Source organism: Epinephelus lanceolatus, chromosome 5 (genome assembly GCF_041903045.1).
Source record: "Epinephelus lanceolatus isolate andai-2023 chromosome 5, ASM4190304v1, whole genome shotgun sequence".
NCBI lineage: Eukaryota > Metazoa > Chordata > Actinopteri > Perciformes > Serranidae > Epinephelus > Epinephelus lanceolatus.
The window spans coordinates 6,609,475-6,628,616 of NC_135738.1; the positions used below are offsets into that span (position 1 = coordinate 6,609,475).

The 19,142-nt window shown below is 42.7% G+C and overlaps 1 protein-coding gene across 1 annotated transcript; it reads right to left on the bottom strand.

Moving 5' to 3' along the window:
• Window positions 1–2,041: 2,041 nt before the first annotated feature.
• Window positions 2,042–7,766, bottom strand: admb (adrenomedullin b). The gene is made up of 5 exons (XM_033634133.2): window positions 7,561–7,766; window positions 7,129–7,244; window positions 5,600–5,737; window positions 4,122–4,363; window positions 2,042–3,826 (listed from the first exon to the last, which is right to left on the bottom strand). The coding sequence occupies exons 2-5, from the start codon at window positions 7,230–7,232 to the stop codon at window positions 3,759–3,761; spliced, it is 552 nt and encodes a 183-aa protein (XP_033490024.1). The 5' UTR covers window positions 7,233–7,244; window positions 7,561–7,766; the 3' UTR covers window positions 2,042–3,758.
• Between the last annotated feature and the right edge of the window lie 11,376 nt (window positions 7,767–19,142).

Here is a 19,142-nt window from a genome sequence, read left to right on the forward strand (position 1 = left end):
CACCAAGATTTTAGCCTGAGATTTATTAAATGTTCTCAACTAGGAATGATTGGGCATTGATAAAATCTACTGCAAGGTTTAATAATGTTTAAACACTTTCACCGCCAGAGTATTATTTTTTCCAGTCAGTTTCCAGCCACCGTCAGCATTTCTGATCATATTCACTGATCTTTATAGACCCACAGAATAATTTCTTCTATGAATATGTAAAAAGTTTAAACATCAAACTGAAGAAGAAACCTTCTGTTTTTTATTTTGTTCTTCTCTTATTACATTTCTTTTTTTATCAACACTTGAATTTGTGTATTTTCATTAAAAAAAAAATCATTTCAGACAAAAAGATAAGAAAAATTTAATTTTGTCAGTCATTTTCAAGAGTAAAAATCAATTTCACATTCACATGTTTAGTTTTTTCTCGTTCCTTTACATCAGTCTGAATTGTAGAAATAATAATAATATTCTCTGTGAGGTGCAGCAGCTGAACACGTTGATCGTTGAGTGATCGTTCAGTGTTCTGTTGTCTCCGTCTCCTCTGTGGTCGTCTCATCTGCATGTCACTGTCACTGTCATGGAGATCCTGTTTCGTCCCACCAAACCCGTTTGCTTTTTCATCCAGTCAGATTCAGAATGTAGGTCAAAAGTGGAAGTGACAGAGTCTGAGTCCATCAACTTCTCCACGGCTTGCGTATCGGTAAACTTTTCCATCGGCGCCGGCATTTTTGTGCCGTTTATAAGCTGCTACATTTCTGTAAACATCATCTTCCTCCAGTTTCCAGCAGATCTTCATCTTTGTGTTTGGACACAGCAGTGCTGTTCTGTTTCACAAGATGTGTAACAGCGCCCCCTATCTTATAACTGTGAAAACACAAATTGCTGGAAATCTCGTCAATGGAGGGTAAGGAGTTAATAATAAATGACTGTGCTCATCAGTGTGAGGCCTAAAAATAAGATAACAGGAAATCAGCAGTGTTCATCCTTGAGTCACCTGGAGTCAGTCCCACAGAGTCAGGACACCCACACATGATGATTATACACACAAACATCTAAGTCCGAACATGTTCAGATAATAATTCCACAGCTCAGTCAGATTTACGGCTGCACCTGAAGTTAGACACACGAGATGAGACTGAACATGAGATTTGATCGTGGCCTCCGCTCATGTTCATGTTTATAAATGCTGAGCTTTGTATGGAAACATCCGCACACCCAGTTCTCTCTTGTTTGCTCGTTTCATAAATGAGGGTCCCAGTGTGCAGGATTAATGACGTCCAGAGAAGGCCCGGCTCCCTGTGACCATATAAACAGCTCAGTATAAAGTTACATAAACACAACAGATCTAATTTTCAGGTGATTAAACACTAAAGAAAACACAGTTATAAATATTACAGATATATCCCTCTAAACTCAACACACGGGACCTTTAACTGTTAATTATGTATAATAATCTGCTGACTCCACAGAGGGATGTTTGGATGAAAATGAGCAGATTTATGGTGAAATAGTTTGTAATTTGAGGACAGTGTGACCACGCTGTTGCACGCCGTTAGAGGAGGTCACATTCCTCTGTGATTAATAGTTCTCATTTGAGTGTTCCTGATCTGAAGAGGAGCACTCTGTTCCTCTTTCTTCATCAACACTTAAATTCTTCACTGAAAGCTAATTAATTTCTCTGAAATGCTTTGATTACACAATTTTAGGAACACGTTGACCCGAGATAAATTTAGTCTGAGTGCGTGTGTTTCTGTGAGAGAGTGCAGCTGATAAATATTATTTTTAGAAAGGAATGTACCCCAGCGTGGACTTCTTAAATGTAATCATGTTTTACTACACATGCCATCATAAAACCACAGCACACATGTGCACAGGCAGAATATTTGATACCAGGCCACCAAATAACATCAAAGATGATTCTTTTCATTGTTGCATTAGTTCATTTATTTCAGAGACGAGGACGTCGCAGCCAGATGAAAACTATTACAGTTTCACCACAACAAGGCATCAATCACGTTACCTAACACCACGTCAGCTCACTGCAGCTGAATCAGGACTAAATTAGGATTTATTACATTCAAATAAAGAAGCAGATACATGTCAAACTAAAAGTTTTTAAAGATGAAACATGAAGCAGACACACAGTCAGTGCTGAGTTGTATCAGACGGTGAAGCTAGATGGCAGCACAGCACTTCAGTCGGCTCGTCGGTCTGTTCTCCTTCAGGCTCTCCGTCTCTCTGTGGCATCCAGAGTCCACAAACTACATGATGACACTGTTTTTAAGACTTTCACCATCAAACTAACATCTTGAAAACATCTTGATTAAGTTCCAATAACGTAGAATCATCACAGTAATGGTACAAAAATATAACTCAGTGATATCATGACGAGTACACAATTATTTACACAGTTAAGATACAGACTTCACTGAAGTTAACAAATATAAAAAGTGACATGTTTAATATGAGTTTTGGCGGTATAAAAAATATAGTTACATGTATGTTGAACCCTCTGAGACCCACACAGACCCAGCTTTGTCCTTTTCAGGGGGGACGGGGATCTTTAGGGGAGTTATCACAGAAGTGGTAGCTGTCATAAATCTGTAATAAACGTTGTGTTTCTGTTTGACGCCTGTTCAGATTTTAAAGGTGTAGAGTGTAGAAGGGCTCAGATCATTGTGATGGAAATATATGACGAACATTCTCTCGTTTATGTCTCATAAGTTGATGCAGCAATTTGTTCCACAGTTTGGGTGCTAAATGTAAGCATGTTTTATCTCTCGAGAATTGACAAAAATGGTCAAAAATCCCCCCAGAATCCCACATTAAGATACCAAGACTGTAACAAACAACACAGAAAAATCAGTGTTGTGATTTGGATTCAAAAACTTTTGACATTTGGAGTTTTCTGTAAGAATTGGCTTTTGTCAGCAATTGGATGGCGAACACTTCTGTCAGAAACCCCCTCTTATTGTCAGTATGGATGACTGACTATGAAAGCCAAACATCTGAATGCTCGAGGTTTCTAGTTTGTGTCTGTGAAGTTTCATGAGGCTGTGATTATCCCAGAGGTCACTTTAGGTCATTTTAAACAGTGAGGTTCAGTTTAAAGAAATGAGATGAATGAAATAGCTGCTGTGGGGACTAACACCATCACACATGAATAAAACTATGCTCATTAAATCCACCAGAGTCTCAGCTTTACAGACAGACCCAATTCATGTAATTCTGAGACTGTTTATGGACCTCAGCGTGCAGAAATATTCAAATATAAAAGGCACAAATAGCACATTTATACTGCACGATAAGAAGTGCACAGTTTGTGCTCCACGCTGCAGAGCATAAAACGTTCATGTCTGTAACAGGGAGACTCATGGTGACCTACAGGACCCATGTCGTTTGTCCCTCGCCAAAATTTAGTCTAATTTGGAGCATTATTTAGCCCCCTCTGTGAGAAGATAGCAGAGCATGGTTGGTACCACTGGATTCATTAGGTCCTCTAGTTTCACTCAGCCCTCTATAGAAAGACAGGAGTGCCGGCCCGGTGGGTCTCAGAGGGTTAAATATAAGGTAGCTTTATAAGTCCTTATATACAAGCTGATAATTATATATTTTAATATCATAGTACATTTAGTTTAAATTGCACTTCACACACAGTCCAACACGTCCAGTTCTTCTCTAGTAAAGGGTTCCTGCAAGTGGGTTTCTGGCAGTCTGGGCTCCAGTAAAGTCAGAAAACTCCTCCGGGCCACGGCCTCACTTCCTCTTCAGCTCGTGGGTAATTCAGAGAAGATCTTCAGGCATGTTGTCTCAGCTGCAGAGATCTCTTTGGAAGCTGAAGAAGAGACGGACATTCTTGTCAAGTCGCGCAGGTTTGACTTGAATTCATCCATAAATCACAATCTGAAGCTGCACCTAAAGCATGCACACAAATCTATTAGTGGGATGTGGTTTTGGTCCAGAGTGACCTGAGCAGATCTTCCTCTGATGAAGCTTAAATCTGTGGAATCAAACCTCTGAGGAAACTTAAATTGATCTGCTGAGAGCAAATAACCCCAACAAGGCTTTGCCTCCCTATGCCTGTCTTTAGGCCACTGTGCGTGTGCTTTTGTGTCTGCGGGCTCGCTGACCGGCTTCAGTGCTCCGTCTTTGTCTTCCTGTCTGGAGGGCGAGCTGAGTGACATCCAGGAGTGAGCGACGGCGGCGACCGTAGCCTGACGAGCCCATCTTCTTCTCTGGAGCATTGGGCTCTCTGTCCTTGTTGGTGATCTGGTGCAGTCGGTGGAGCAGGTCGTGGTATGCACATGTGACGAGGAAGCAGCCGGATGATTTGGCTGATGTCGACCTCCTCCGTCTGATGTTCAGCTCAGAGCTGGGATAGGACAGGAAATATTCAGGTTCTGTTTTCAGACAGTTTTCAGCATGTTGACAGTTTAAATCAAACTAGAAATCAGGGTTTATCTGAATTCATGTCAGTTTATCAGAGCAATACAGGACGGATCGTCCACAGGTCTCAGTTACTGTGTCTGTCTTTTCTCACATGATGGACATTTCATTTGGATTTCTGACTCCTGTAATATCAGACAGCATCTAAAACACTTAAAGTCCTCCACTCAGAATATCTCTGTGATATCAGTGCAGTCTGCCATCTTTTGACTGCTGCTGTGCATCGCCATGTGTCGATGACACGCACAGCAGTCACAGGTATTTATCAGCTTTGATTGGCTCTGATCAGCAGTGATGGAAATACAACACCCAGGTGAATGCCCTAATTTCAGCCCCTTTACCAGCGGGATGCAGTGACGCACCACCACAAAATACTGTCTGTCTCTGCCCTCACAGTGGAGGTGGGAATCACCACTGGGTCCATAAGATATTACCACAATACTTACGTCACAATACAATTTTACTGGGATAAAATATATTGTGATTTTTTACCTTTTTACAGCTGTAAATTATGTCCCTGAAGAAAAACTTTGTCAACATCTGTTTTATCTGTCTGTTCATCACTTCAGACATTTTGTTTTGCACCAAACTGAAAAAGCAACTGATTGTATTATTCTAGTCGGCTACCTAAAGTTAGTATTTGTCATATTAATAATTTATATAATAAAAAGATCAATACTTGGTGCTGTGTGATGATACGATATTAGCACACAAAAATATCATGATAGTGTATTGAGCTTTGTCCCTGACCAAGCAGCACTCAGACATCAAAATAACCATGGTAACATCTTCACTGGCCTCCGTGCTGCTCTCTGCTGTTTACTGACCTGTTTTCAGCCTGTCTGTGACGTCTAATGTAACGCACCAGAACAAAGAACAGAAAGACAAACTGGTCTGTCATCTATTTTTATCCAGTTTTCCTGTGTTTACAAAACCCATATACTCCTGGTTAGTGCTAGTTTTGGTGGAAAAGGTTGTACTTTTAAATAAAGTCTGGAGAAGGACGTTAATAATTGCAGAGCCTTGGGGGTCTTTGGAGCCTAATGATATTATCACGATGCCTTTGGTTTGATCTCGGCTCGTTTCCCTCCCCACGTTTCCTCTCCGTCTCCACACCGTCACCTGTCAGATAAAGGTAGAGTACCCTCACAGTGCAGCTCACCTGGACAGAGATGGGTCAGTTTTCACATTCTCGTCCTGTTGTTGTCCAGCGTGGAGGTGGAGGTGCTGCTCGTCAGCGATCTCTGAGCTGTCTAAGCACAGCTCTCGCTTCATACGACTGTGCAGCCAAACTCTGAACCTGCCGCAGAGAACAGAGGAGGAGGTGACAGACGAAGGTGACACTGATGTACACAGACAGATATATAAAGTGATCATATCTAGGGATGCACCATACTGGATCTTTTGCCAATATCTGATACACCGACATATAACAACTCACATGGCCGATAACAGATACTGATATCGATATATCCATAAATCATGGAAAATTATACAACTCTATTCCCCAAATCCTCTGACTGAATACACCTGGTTTTTCTGTTTGCTTGAACCTGGTTTATCTTTATTTTTATATGCTTTTTCATTATATAGGCCTGCATATGTAACACCTGGATTTAGGATCATGTAGTAGTGTTTGCAGTGTGTAGTACTGTTTGTTTCATTGTGTGATTTACGAAGAAAGTTTCCTTTAAAATGTGAAAGCCCTGAGGAAAATAATAATTCACAGCCTTTTGTTTTCTCAGGGTTTTTAACTTTGTGTTGGTTTAAGAAATGTGTAAAACGGGTGTAAAAACTCGACTTGAAAGATCTGCAGTGGTCCAAACATGTCGGCTCTTTTAATGATTTACCTGCTACTATAAAGGCTTTTTAATGCTTTCTTCTAGTTGTCTATATATTTGACGCGCCCGGATCGCCTTCCTTTGTATCTTGTGGTTTCCTGTTCTCCATGAGCACCTGACACAAAGTTTTAATGTATATTTATTTATACAGAGCAACCACTCATCTCTCTTTAAAAAAAAAAAAAAAAAAAAAAAAATATATATATATATATATATATGTGTGTGTGTGTGTGTGTGTGTATGTATATATATATTTATATATGTGTGTGTGTGAATACAATGACGTGCAGATATTATCGTGCATCCCTAATAATATCAGTGCAACACAGCTTCATCACACATCTGAAATATAAGATGTTAGTAGAGCTCAAGAGGCAAACATGGACCGACAAATCTGCCAAAATGAAAAATCAGATCACAGATTATCATTATCAGAATATCTGTCTAATGAGGGACAAGACATGTGGTGAAGAGGACATGTTGAGATCATCAGAGACACTGTCTCTGTCACACAGTTTGTCCACTGGAGAACAGTTTATTTTGCAGTTGTAAAAAACCTTTCACAACATATTTTAATGTCCATTCTGTCACATAAATATCCACATTAAACATGTGTTCTGACTCATCTCAGTGTCCGCTTCAAAAGGTCCAGTATCTGTGGAGCTGTAACCAAACTGAAACCTTTACCATTATATTTTATTCACTTGTTGTCGTTTACTAACTTGATTAAAACATCTGTGGTGTCATGAAGGACCAGCTCCTGATTTAAATGTTAGAGGGCAGAAAGACGAGGCTTTCTCTGGTGAATGAACACAATGTTCTTGCCGTGCTCGTTGATCAGGCAGCTCACCTTTTTTTCAGGCTGGTGTTGAGCTCCCCTGTGGCACCTTTCACCAGTGGCAGGACGGTGGTGAAAACGCAGCAGCAGATGACGGTGTGCACGGCTAATCTCATTCTGACTGCGAGCTGCCAGAGGGTCAGATACAGAAAATGAAACAGCAGGAGGTTAACTCTCAGCTGGTGATGGATCAGTTTAAGACAACACTGAGAACAGTTTGTTAATTACAGATCAATATGAGCCAGGTTATTAAAGACACATCCAGCTGTTAGTACTCCCAAAATCACTGAATACAAAAATCAAAATCTTTTCTCAGCTCTGAGTCCTTTAAACTCAAATCACAAATTTCACATGATATCAGTTATCCTCCTGAAATACCTGAAGACTTCTGGATGGTCTCCTAAAAACAAATCTTTATTTATAAATGCAGAAAAAGTCACTTACCTCAGGCTGTAGTTAATGTGGAGAAGTTGTGATGCACATGCGTTGTGTACTGTGAGTGTTGTAAAGAGTTTACCATGAGTGGAAGTCTGACGTTTACACTGCTAACATGAGAGGCTTTATAGAAGGAGGGAGGGAGCTGTACCTGAATGCCAGACCCAGTGGGAGGGACTGTGGGACAGTTCATGTCAACCCCGTCCACCCCACATGTAGACAGGCAAACCACAAACATGCAGAGATTAGAATTGAGTCAGCAGTCCCTAAAACGGCCTGACTGATGGTTATCACTTTGTATGAATCATAATTCTGATTTAAATCAACTAGTAAAGTTTTCAGTCTTTGGTTTTGTACATTTCTGTCTTTTGTAAGTTGACCTAAAATGTTTTCCTCTCTTAAAGACTCATGTTGTGCTCTGTCTTCTTCTTCTTTTGTCTCTTCTTTAAATATTTGTCTTGAATAATGGTCGTGTTGGGGGTCCTGAGGGTGCGTTCACTGGCCCTGCATGCTGTAAGGCAGTTAAGTTGGGTGTGCTTGTTGTTAATCGCTGAATTTATTCTAAAGGAGATGTGTTTTTGGACGGCTGAGGTTCAGTGTGACTCAGCCATCTGTGATTTTCAATCGTTACAAAAGGTTAAGTACATTTAAATTAGCACTGTGTTGTTGTGGTAACCTCATGCACTGTGAAACTTTAAGGACGGAACATGTGCTTTTTACTGAACTCGTGCACTTCCAGATGACCACTTCAATCATCCTGAGTGCTACTTAAGGGCACCGGTAGTTGTGTCCAAGCATTATAAACAAGAACAGTGTGTTCTGCATGTGTAAAAGATTAACAGCATTAATTAGGTCGTCCTTGTTTTTCACAGATATGAGAAATTGAGAGGCAATCAAAAGAACAAAACAGTCTGTAGTTCAGAAATGTTTTCAATGAAGATTAGATCTGATGTAGAGTTTCAGTATCAACCCTGAAAACTCACCGGCCATGATTTATAAAATATATTTTATTTTAAAAATCTATTCATCAGTTGGCCTCAAAGTTCATCTCAAGACTCAGTTTACGTCGACTCAGACGAGGTGGTAGAGGTACTGAGGCATGTCCAGCTCTACACGTATGCCTTTTTTGCCGGAGCGCTCTGAACTCTTCGAGTTGATAAAACTCAGATCAGAAAAACGGCCCACATCATCTCTGCTTTTTACCCTTTGTCCAGTGGGATGATTTGAGAGGTGGGCCTTCTGTGGTGGTCATGACAACAAGTTTACAGTTGGTAAACAAAGGAGGAGAAAATGGTGGTAGTGGTTGCTGAATACCCAGAGCTATACGACTAATAATCAACCTGAGATCAGCCCAGAACATCTGGTGAAGTATTGGAGGAAATGTCTGATGTCACACCCAAAACCCTGCGACGACACATTTCATCTATCTGTGATTATAATGAGTTTTAATAACTGATTAAAATCTTGATTCTGTATAAACTGTTGATGAAAGCGTCTGCGGTGTAACCAGGGTGTGTCATTTGAAATACACGGCTCAGTTCAGGAAATGGAGCGATCTGACAGAAACACCTGCTGTGATGTCGCTCCTCTGATTGTCTTCATTCATAACATGTCAGCAGTCTGATAAGATCGATAAAGCTTGTGACACCAGAGAACATAAATATACACCTGAGAAACATTTAAGTGCTGCATCACTCACTGATGCAGGACGACAACCACCACAACTGTCCAGTCACTGAGCTTCCTGTCGGTCTGTACGGCTCAGTGTTCACAGCTCTTGTTTCGTTTGTTAAACTGTCCCTCCAGGATGCTGCGACGTTTCGATCACAACAGTTAACGCAACTTCAGCCAATCCCTGTGAAGTCTGTGTGACCTTAAAATTCATTCCAATCACCGCAACTTTACTGCGAATGTGACTGTTTAAGGCGGATCAGATCTGATTTCATTGTAGAGCTGCGCTGAGTCTCTGTCTGTGTTTATCATGAGGCTGCTGCAGGACCACAGCTCTGAGGCTGGGACAGAGTCACACAGTGACGGAGCTAACTGTTAGCATCACACGGCTAACGTTACCCAACAGTTATTAACAGGTTTAACCACAGAATTGAGCCGTTACAGCGTCGATGTGAGATTAATGGCTCACTGTTGGCACTATGTTGAGCGGCAGCAACAGATCAGCTGTGACGGCGCCCTGAGATGAAGTACGACCTTCGTACAGTTAGATAATCATCCTTCGATGAACTGAAGTGACAGCTGACAGATTCAAAGTACTGGAAGTCCTTCCCAGTTAGTAATAAATCTTTTGCCTCCAACTTGTGTTGACCTGCACAGAGCTGATGCAATCCCAGCCCACATGACATCCACAACCAGCCCCTGCAATCATCATCATCCTCATCATGTCCTCAGGCTGCGTTTCTATAAGCATTGTGCCAACGTCAGGTGTGTTTTGATTGGACTCTACAGAACACAGTGGCACAGAGAGGTTTGATGTCTCTATAGAAACCTGTGAGTAATGCATCTGGATGCTTTGAATAGATAAACACAGTGGCGTCATGGCAACGACACAGCACACTGCCCGGGCCAAAAAGATGATTCAGTGATCTGTGTTTTAACACGAACCTTCCCGTTCTTAAATTAGAGCCCTTGTACTGCAGAATTTCATAATTACAAAACACAATGAACTCATGAATGTGTCCGTCCGTCCAGCCGCAGGTGGTCACTGTGATCTTTGATTAGTGCGTCTGTGTGTCCATATTTATAGGCCGATATATGTTTTCCATCCTGAAATGTTGCTGTAAGAAGAAAAGCTTTAACGTTACATGAAATGAAGACAGTGTGGTGTTTGGTTGGAGGACGGATGAGGTTGATTTCCACAGTCGGGGGTCAGTGGAGCACGATGTGAGCTCAACGTTGGCAGCTTCCCATCATGTGATATTATTAGATATTCAGGGTCTATTTATAGCTGCAGGCTTGATTCAGGGTTTTAATAGTACAGAGATCGAGTCAGGACTGAACTCTGCTGCTCTGGTATGTAACGGCGCTCTGAAAGAGAATCCTCCCTGGAAATCCACTGAGCGATATGCACTTGTCTGAATGTGAGGCCCAAACATTCCTTTAACTTCCTCTCCAAACAACGGAAAATCACAGTTGGTGTTGTTTTGTGTGGAAAAATCCAGGATCAGATATTTACCACTCACAGGTGGAAAACATCAATTTACCCAAGGGGACGACAACGTTCCACGAATTCATGACTGGACAGGAACAACAGAGCGGCCTGAACTGTAGCTGTTTATTTATAGATTCACACACACACACACACACACACACACACACACACACACTGATGTAAAGTTGTCCGAGCTGTGTTCAGTGTGTGAAGGGTGAGATACAAATATAGTTTATTATTATTTACACATGTATGACAGGCCTGCAGATGACTGCAGCCTTAATAGGATTAAATTTCAGCCTCTAATATGAAAATAAAACATCAACATCTCACAGAGTGAGGATGAGGAGGAGCGACAAGACGGTTTGGGTCGTATCCAGGTTTTACAGTATGTTGGGGCATTTAGAAATCCAGAGGGTTGATTTTCAATTCCTTAAAAAATACAGATGCTCCTCTTTCAACCTGGTCTCTGGTCAGTGACTTACGGTTCACACACCGACCAAAAAGCTGTCCTCTCACGTTGGCATGATGCGATAGCCAGTCGCTGTCATTGTTTAACAGCGTGCAGCAGTATCAGGGGGAAACACAGCAGGACAACAACTAAAGTTAAGGTGGCTAAAATCTCACTAGGGTGAGCTGCAGGGATGGATGGGTCACAACCAATGACTGTCACCCAGGATGCCAATGTTTGCTTCCCATAAGAGTGTAAATCCAAACCCTGTCTTTTCTTCTGCAGAGCATCACGTGATGGACTCGGCTCACTTCCTGGGGGCCTGATGCACACGTGTCATACAGTAACTCAATGCTGATATATTCAATCTTCTGTCATTGTAGAGTTGTGAGCAGCACATGGACTCAGCCCCTCCTCACCCGGCTCTGTCTCTGATTACCTGACGACAAATGAGACCAGAATTACCTGCAGCCACCTTGCGCTCCCTTCGCCTTGCTCCAGCTGCTGTAGACTTCCTCTGCAGGAGGAGAGCAGGCAGCAGCTCTGGAGATGGACTTTCAGTCGGCAGCTGTAGCTGCTCAGATTTGGCCCTTCAGCGGTGGGTGTCACAGTGGGTGGTCTAACCTGTGTAACAGCAGCAACAGAAAGTTTTCTTCGCTGGGGAGTTGGGGCTGTCCAGTTCCTCTGAGCTGGGGTCGACTGACCAGGGGCCAGTCTCTGCAGCTGCTGACAGCCCTCCTCCTCGTGAGGTGGTCTGTAGGGGCAGGGACTGAGGCCAAGGACACGCTGTGATTGGAGGCTATAGCTAACGTTAGCTACATAAACATGAACCTGAAGCTGAAGCTGTGAGGCGTCGGCTCCTGTTAGCTCCTGTTAGCTCCTGTTAGCCCCTGTTAGCTCCTGTTAGCTCCTGTTAGCAGTCCACTTCATTTACAGTGATCAGAGTTTATTATGGGATGTTTGCCCATTGACACCAAAGTTAAAATGCCTCCCCCAGCTTTAATTCAGACTAAAATTAATGAGGAAGCAGAGTGGTGTGTGTTGATTAACATTACATAGACTTTTTAATGACTTTTTCTAGTTTGTCTCCTCCCTCTCAGAGCAGTCAGTAACATCAGTGAGTCATTGTGGCTGAGTGACAGCTGCTGCTGGAGGATGTTCATCATAAAGACAGTTCACTGGAGGAAGCAAAGTTTAAAATGTTTCTTGTTCTCTTTTAGTTGTAAATGTAAAACACATATTTTGGTTTAACACAACAGCTACAATTCATAAATACATGTTCCCCTGTCATCCATTGAACAAATAAATAATGTTAAAATCTACAGATGTCAGCAATGACTCGTATTGTCAATTGTTTATAATGGATACGGTGGCCCATTGGCACAAATCAAGTGTTGAATCATCATTATCAATCTGAAGTTTCTCTGCTCTCAGACACTTTTCTTTAAGGACAGAAAATTCAGAGGATGTAAAGACGTCAGTCTCATGCAGAAGGAAAAATATCTTTGTACGAACACTAATGAAGTGTACTGGAGTACGAGCTGACATGTGCTGCCTCCTCTCTAGTTTTTGATGGAGAATCGATTCTGAATTGAATCGCAAAGATTTACAGTCCCGACAGCTGATCCTCACATGTGCTTAACATCTCCTCTAAACATGGCTCTTCCTGCCCGCTGAGGGCTCAGCTGAGGACTTAGACGCTCAGATTTACACCTTGTGGGAGCTGAGAGTCCGGAGAAATTTGCCGTGGGAATACCAGCACGTAAAGTCCTCCAGCAGCGTCCACGCTGCCCTTAGAGAGTAGTCGGGTCGAGGCAGGGCAGAAGCTTCAGTCAGAGGATAAACTCAGTGATAGATGTGAGGATGGGAAACCAGTTCAGGGAAAGACTTCACTTTGGCACAGACATCAAACTCTGGATTGTTCCATTCATGACCCCGCCCCCCCAATGACAGGAAATACCCATGTTTCCTTGTGTTCATATTATTATTTATTAAATGTGTATAGTGTGACCCTCTGCCTCTACCTTCATCGGCTGTTAGGGCTTTTTGAAACTTCCCAGAAGTGACAGATTTTGTCCCTCCAACTGCTTCCTCCAGTCAGCTGACTGTGGGTGTTTACTCCTCTAGTTATCCAATCAAACTTCACCACGATGTCCATCAGCCAATCAGGACGCTACTGCAAATTTTAAATCTGCTCCCTCCTCTGCCGCTGTCAACCGACATTTTAGGCAGAGCTGTTGCAGATGGCTCATGCTTTTCTTATCTTGTGTTGTATCCTCTGACTCACCTTAAACCCAGAGTCCCCGGAGGACTTTGATCCCAACACCAATATGCTGCCAGGGATCGCGGTTAATCCCTCGAGTGGTCGGCACAGGAGCACTCGCCTTGGTCAGTGCTGCAGTTCTCCATCAGATGAGTCAGAACTCCTGCTGTCACAGCTTCAAGACCAAGACATTATCCCAGCATCAGGCCTCCCTCTCTCAGTGTCACAAGCTGCAAGCTGCGATCCCACAGAGATTCCACTCCTACCGCTCCAGACTCAGCTGCTCCAGTCGGGTCTTCTGCTGCGCCAGCTGATGGCTGCAAAAGAACCAGGAAATCAGGCTGGTCAAAATGACCACAGACAGCATGTTCGCTGGAGTTGTTGACTAGAGATGATACACCATCTCATCGTGGTCACTTCCTGTCAACGTTACAGATCAGAAGTACAGAGAGTTGTTGACTAGAGATGATACACCATCTCATCGTGGTCACTTCCTGTCAACGTTACAGATCCGAAGTACAGAGAGTTGTTGACCAGAGATGATACGCCGTCTCATGGTGGTCACTTCCTGTCAATGTTACAGATCAGAAGTACAGAGAGCTGTTGACTAGAGATGATATACCGTCTCATGGTGGTCACTTCCTGTCAATGTTACAGATCAGAAGTACAGAGAGCTTTTGACCAGAGATGATACGCCGTCTCATGGTGGTCACTTCCTGTCAATGTTACAGATCAGAAGTACAGAGAGCTGTTGACTAGAGATGATACACCGTCTCATGGTGGTCACTTCCTGTCAACGTTACAGATCAGAAGTACAGAGAGCTGTTGACTAGAGATGATACACCGTCTCATGGTGGTCACTTCCTGTCAACGTTACAGATCAGAAGTACAGAGAGTTGTTGACTAGAGATGATACACCGTCTCATCGTGGTCACTTCCTGTGAACCGGCAGGTTTTTTATAACTTTATAGAACGTAGCGTTGACAGTAGGTGTTTGTTTCAACTCGTCTCCAATCTTTGGTCTGAACTGGACTTTAGTGTCGTCTACAATATCTGTCATTGTGTATGCTCCACACTTTATGTCTTCACCAATGTAGGTTGTTACTTCTATTTCTGAACTGTCCTAGTGAAGATGTTTGAATTTTGAACAGTTGTGTTAACAGTTTCTGATCCGTCACCTCTCGGCGTCTCTGCCTTTGGCCTCTTCCTGCCGAGTGTCTTCATCCTGTGGTACCATCTGGTGTTCCTCTGGCAGCCTCTCATCGTGGGTGAATCTTCTCTAGATGACACACAGTGTGCACGTTGTGATTCTGCGTGAGAGCTGACAGTGTTGGATGTTTGAGCAGTAACATCAGTCAAGGCTAAAATGATTTAGTAGCAGCTCCATCGTAGCTCGGTTTTCCATTATCAGGCAGTTAAAAATGTGAGTAGCGTGTCAGAACATCAGCGGGGGTGGGGGCGACATTTTTGTTCCAAAACAAACCAGATAGTAACTTTGTAAAGCCAGAAATCTGAAGAGAGTGTGGAGCCACAGATGTGAGCTGATCTGATACTCTGACCAGTTTATAACAACATGTCTGTCTTTAAAGAGCTGTCAGTGTTTCCTCAGAGTGGCGTCTTTCATGACTTACACCGATGATCGATGGTCATGATTCAGTGGTCTCTACTGTACCCACACTGTCATACCATTTCACTGTATCATGCTCCAGATGTTCAGGTCCCTTCAGACATTTTACAAATCAGTGAAACATTTCTTCTTAAAGTCAAAGTTTTACTGTTATCGTTGTTTTTAACGAGTCTCTGAGCATTGAATGTTTCCAGGTATTTTTAAGAGATTATTCAGGAACAAACTCGAAGGAAAACTTGGCTGATTTTCAGTCAGATCTGTGTCACAGTGTGAATAACTACAACAAACTACCCCTGCCAACAGTATCCACACCCAGAAGAGAGCGTACATCTACCGCTAGCTCACCCAGCACCACTGAGCTAACATTACAGCTCAGCTGAGGAGGACGCTGTTAATGTTTATATCTCATGCTGTCACCAGCACGAGGCTCTCGTCCATCAGTAGATGCTTGCTTCCTTCTGTGCAGTGTGGCTGAACGACTATAGCCAAAATGATAATCATGATTATTTTGATCAATATTGAGATCAGGATTATTTTACAGGATTAATCAATGAGTTTAGAGACAAAATGTTTTTATTACAGAGCGCTGCTTTCACCTCCATGTTGTGCTACATCCCTGCTAATGTGCTAATCTTTGAAGGCCTTTGCACACTGAGGGCCGAATTCACAAAGAATGAACTGCGGCCGCTGAGAGCACCTTGAATTGCACTTCACTTGCACCCGCAGTTTGCTCCGTCTTTATGTCCTATTCACAAAGGATATTGCGCTAATGATATACCAGCGCAAACACGCCCACAAAGTTTGGCAGCTGAGTGCAGTTTGCCCCTGATTTCCCCCGATTGCAATAAGCCACACACGGCAAAGTATAAATGCTGGCTTTGCGCCAAGAACACCGTGGCAGAACAATGGCAGACTTTGTTTGGCAAAGTACTGAATACTGTATCCCCTCATGTAGTGATGTCTGCTGGTGAGTCAGTCTAACAGTGTCGGATGGGTTGAGGCTGTGGATTTGACCAAGTTTGACCACTTTACCACTATTCCCTCTCACTTGTAGCTGTTTTTTGTTATCTTTTGAATTTAATATGAATTATGGAACCGTTTTTGTTCACGTTTGTTTCCCCCGTTTCGTAAAATAAATTATTGAAAGTTGCTTTTGAAGTGCGTGACAGAAGTGTGTTTTGAGAATGACCGCAGACTGTCACCTGTTCAACGCATCAGTATCTTTGGATGCCATTAAAGTAATAATGATTATAATAATAATGTCAAAATATTATTTACAGACTGATTTAACAGACGATTACTGCTGCCACGATCACTGGAAAGTCTTGGCGAGAGGCTTCCACAGAGGAGCGCCCAGTTTGCACTAGCTTTCTAAAGACGTTATTTACTTCACTCAAACTGCGTGTGGCTATTAGCGCTGGTGTTAGTGAATTAGACGTTGTTTATCAATGAGGCTCATTTGCATAGAAAGGGGCAATTTTTGCACCAAATATATGCATAGTACCTCATTTAAATACGTGCAAATAACACCGGAGCACCAAGACACAGTCTGCTTGGTCGCGCAGTTAGTGGAGCATTTCACCCTCTGCGTGTGCTTTGTGAATTAGACGGTATCTGTTTGCTCCATTTTTACCGGTTTAGCGGCCACAAAAGCCACGCAATCCTTTTGTGAATTTGGCCCTGAGTCTGTTCCTTTTGTCCAAGATTGTTGTGTCACGTTTGTCATGTTTGCACACTGAATCCAAAACCTTTGTCAGTCATTAAAATTTTAAGAACAGGTTTTAGTGCATTTTTCACCTCCTTCAACGCCTTTAGAGACGTTTGACCGAGAATCAGTGAAAAATGTGTGGCAGCAGGTAAAACAGAGACAGTGTCAACAGGTCAGATAGTAATATTCAGAGGAGGAGGAGGATGGTGACCACACACAGCTCCGCCCTTCATGCAGCTGTGATGCCACATGAAGGACAGGGAGGAAGTGATGTCAGTCAGAGAGGTAACTCCAGTGAAGGGACACAAAGGAGGAAATGTGTCTTTTTCATTTTGTCTCGTCCTGCAAATTTTCGCATCAAATAGAACAATAAAACTGATCAGACTCTGTGTGCAAAGTTTCTGTGTGTAAAAGCTTTTTCAGATGACAAACTGAAAAAACTTCTCAGCGTGAAAAGACCTGAAGATGGGGGCCATCGGTGTTGTAGTGGGTAGAGAAGACGCCCCATGTACAAGGCTGTTGCCGCAGCGGCCTGGGTTCGAGTCCAGCCTGTGGCCCTTTGCTGCATGTCACCCCCCAAAACTCACCCATCCTGACCATTAAAGGCAAAAATGCTCTTTAAAAAAAAAAAAAAAAGACCTGAATATGTCTCCTTATTCAGTTTATCTGTCATAGAATAGTACCAAAACCTTTTCCATAGAATTGAATGAACAGAGCAGCGCCCTCACTTTCACCTTCAGTCCTGCTAATAAACAATCTGCACCAAAATAACTTGACTCAAAAAAGATTCTTCTTCGCCAGGATTCACTCCAGCTGTTTGTTTCCACTGCACATATTGTTTACAGCGGTCACAGTGATGTGATTCGCTGCAGTGTAGTTATTGTGAATGTCTGAGTTGATGCTGGATAAGGACGGGGATTAATGGTGACAGCACTGTAATGTTTGTGACTTTATTCTTCTTGGCTTCATGTGTTCATCGTTCTGCAGATTGTGGATTGTGGTGTTTGTCCAGCTGGTTTAACAGGTTAGTTGTGTTGCTTTGTGGCACAGACACACGTCACAGACACTCTCTGTATATGATTGGTTCTCTCCTGTGTCTGAAGAGCAGATGATGATGATGATGATGATGTTAGATGAACGGATAATTTTTGTTTTTCACAGGCTGCTGCTGCAGAATGCACACTCTGTGGCATGACATCTCTTCAGCAGTGGAGTCTGGATGTTAGTTTAGGAAGTGCTTGTTTTAAATGTCCAGCAGAGTTTTCTATGAGCTGAGCCTTTTATACGTCACTGTCACAGTTGTGATACAGACGGCAGTATCAGAGCCAAAATTGTGATTGTGATTAATATTCAATTGTGCAGCCCTGCTGCACAGTGATACGCTTGGTGGGTGTTCTTTGGTAGAAAGAAAGTAGTTCCTACATGAAACTGCTCACAGCCAAGTCTTTGGATTATCTTGAGTCACAGGGTTGTGATTTCTGTAAAGAGACAGTGATGCTGATTTTTTAAATGGATCTAGTTCCATTATATCAGAGAGAAGACAGACGCCTCTGCAGCTGATATCTCCAACACTCAGCAGCTCACACTGAAACTATCTGGACCGATAAACAGGAGGAACATGTATTTTTGATTTTGGGGTGAACTGTTCCTTTAAAGTCCCTGCTGAAAGAGCGCAGACAGTGAAGTTATATGTTCTGTGTAATGTCCTCTGTCACAGGTAGTGACCCCTCTGACTGATGATGTCGTGGTGTTTCCTGTCAGGTTGGATCAGGGTATCGGACAGCCTGATAACACAGTCACGTTCATAAGAGAGAGAAGTGACCTCGACAATGACTTGAGCAGAACAAGAGGAGGGTCATACATATTAAATATGAATGGGCCAAATGTGCTGTTTGACCTGTGGCTGACACATATTTGGGTTTATAGCTGTCGTGTCGGCTGATATTGGTTTCTCACTTGTCTTTCATTGTTGTGGTGAAAGTGCAAATACGTCAGGGATCGATTTGGAGCGTCCTGAAATTCCAGTGGGTGGGGTGCAGGATGGAAAATGGACTTTGGGAGCCAGAAATCTCAGCACCTGGCAGAGGAGTCATCGATATTGATCAACAACACTGTCAAGGGTCCACAGATATATTGTTCATTTTCTTGTGTTGGCCAGTAAATATCTTACCTCTTACTCCTTTAAATATTTATAGAAGTCTCCTGCTGCCGTCCGTGCTCAGTGTGGGCGTAGGGCTTCAACTGGGTTTCAAAACACCTCTGTGTGAGTCACGCTAACAAACTGTGACGGGCTAAAAGATGCTGACGTGACACATCGGCTTCAAATTCCTAATTACATGAAAATCATCTGGCATCTGATTCACGAGAAGTCAAGTGTGT